Here is a 436-nt window from a genome sequence, read left to right as displayed (position 1 = left end):
CATCCTGGGCTCGATGGTGAACGCCTTCATGGTGGGCTGCATGTTCGTGAAGATCTCTCAGCCCAACAAACGCGCCGAGACGCTGGTGTTCTCCTCGCACGCCGTGGTCTCGCTGCGCGACGACCGCCTGTGCCTCATGTTCCGCGTGGGCGACCTGAGGGATTCCCACATCGTGGAGGCCTCGATCCGGGCCAAGCTCATCCAGTCCAAGCAGACCCAGGAGGGCGAGTTCATCCCCCTGGACCAGACCGACCTGAGCGTGGGCTTCGAGACGGGCGACGACCGCCTCTTCCTCGTGTCCCCCCTCATCATCAGCCACGAGATCGACGAGCGCAGCCCCTTCTGGGACGTGTCACGGGGGCAGCTGGAGAGGGACGACTTCGAGATCGTCGTCATCCTCGAGGGGATGGTGGAGGCCACAGGTAACACGGGGGGG

General features: G+C 64.7%; 1 protein-coding gene across 1 annotated transcript in view; it reads left to right on the top strand.

Moving 5' to 3' along the window:
• The window catches only part of LOC113980084 (G protein-activated inward rectifier potassium channel 3-like), a gene marked incomplete at its 3' end in the record, with an annotated part of 2,162 nt that extends 1,729 nt beyond the window's left edge, over nt 1-433 (top strand). Inside the window, exon 2 of the mRNA XM_027707340.1 lies at nt 1-433. This exon is cut by the window's left edge and continues 1 nt beyond it. Coding sequence (XP_027563141.1) covers nt 14-433 — 420 coding nt within the window.
• Between the last annotated feature and the right edge of the window lie 3 nt (nt 434-436).

The sequence above is a fragment of the Neopelma chrysocephalum genome, unplaced genomic scaffold (assembly GCF_003984885.1).
Source record: "Neopelma chrysocephalum unplaced genomic scaffold, ASM398488v2 Primary Assembly neopelma1_92168, whole genome shotgun sequence".
Taxonomy (NCBI): domain Eukaryota; kingdom Metazoa; phylum Chordata; class Aves; order Passeriformes; family Pipridae; genus Neopelma; species Neopelma chrysocephalum.
Note: the sequence above shows the minus strand (reverse complement) of the source record. Positions and strands in the feature narration are given on the sequence as shown.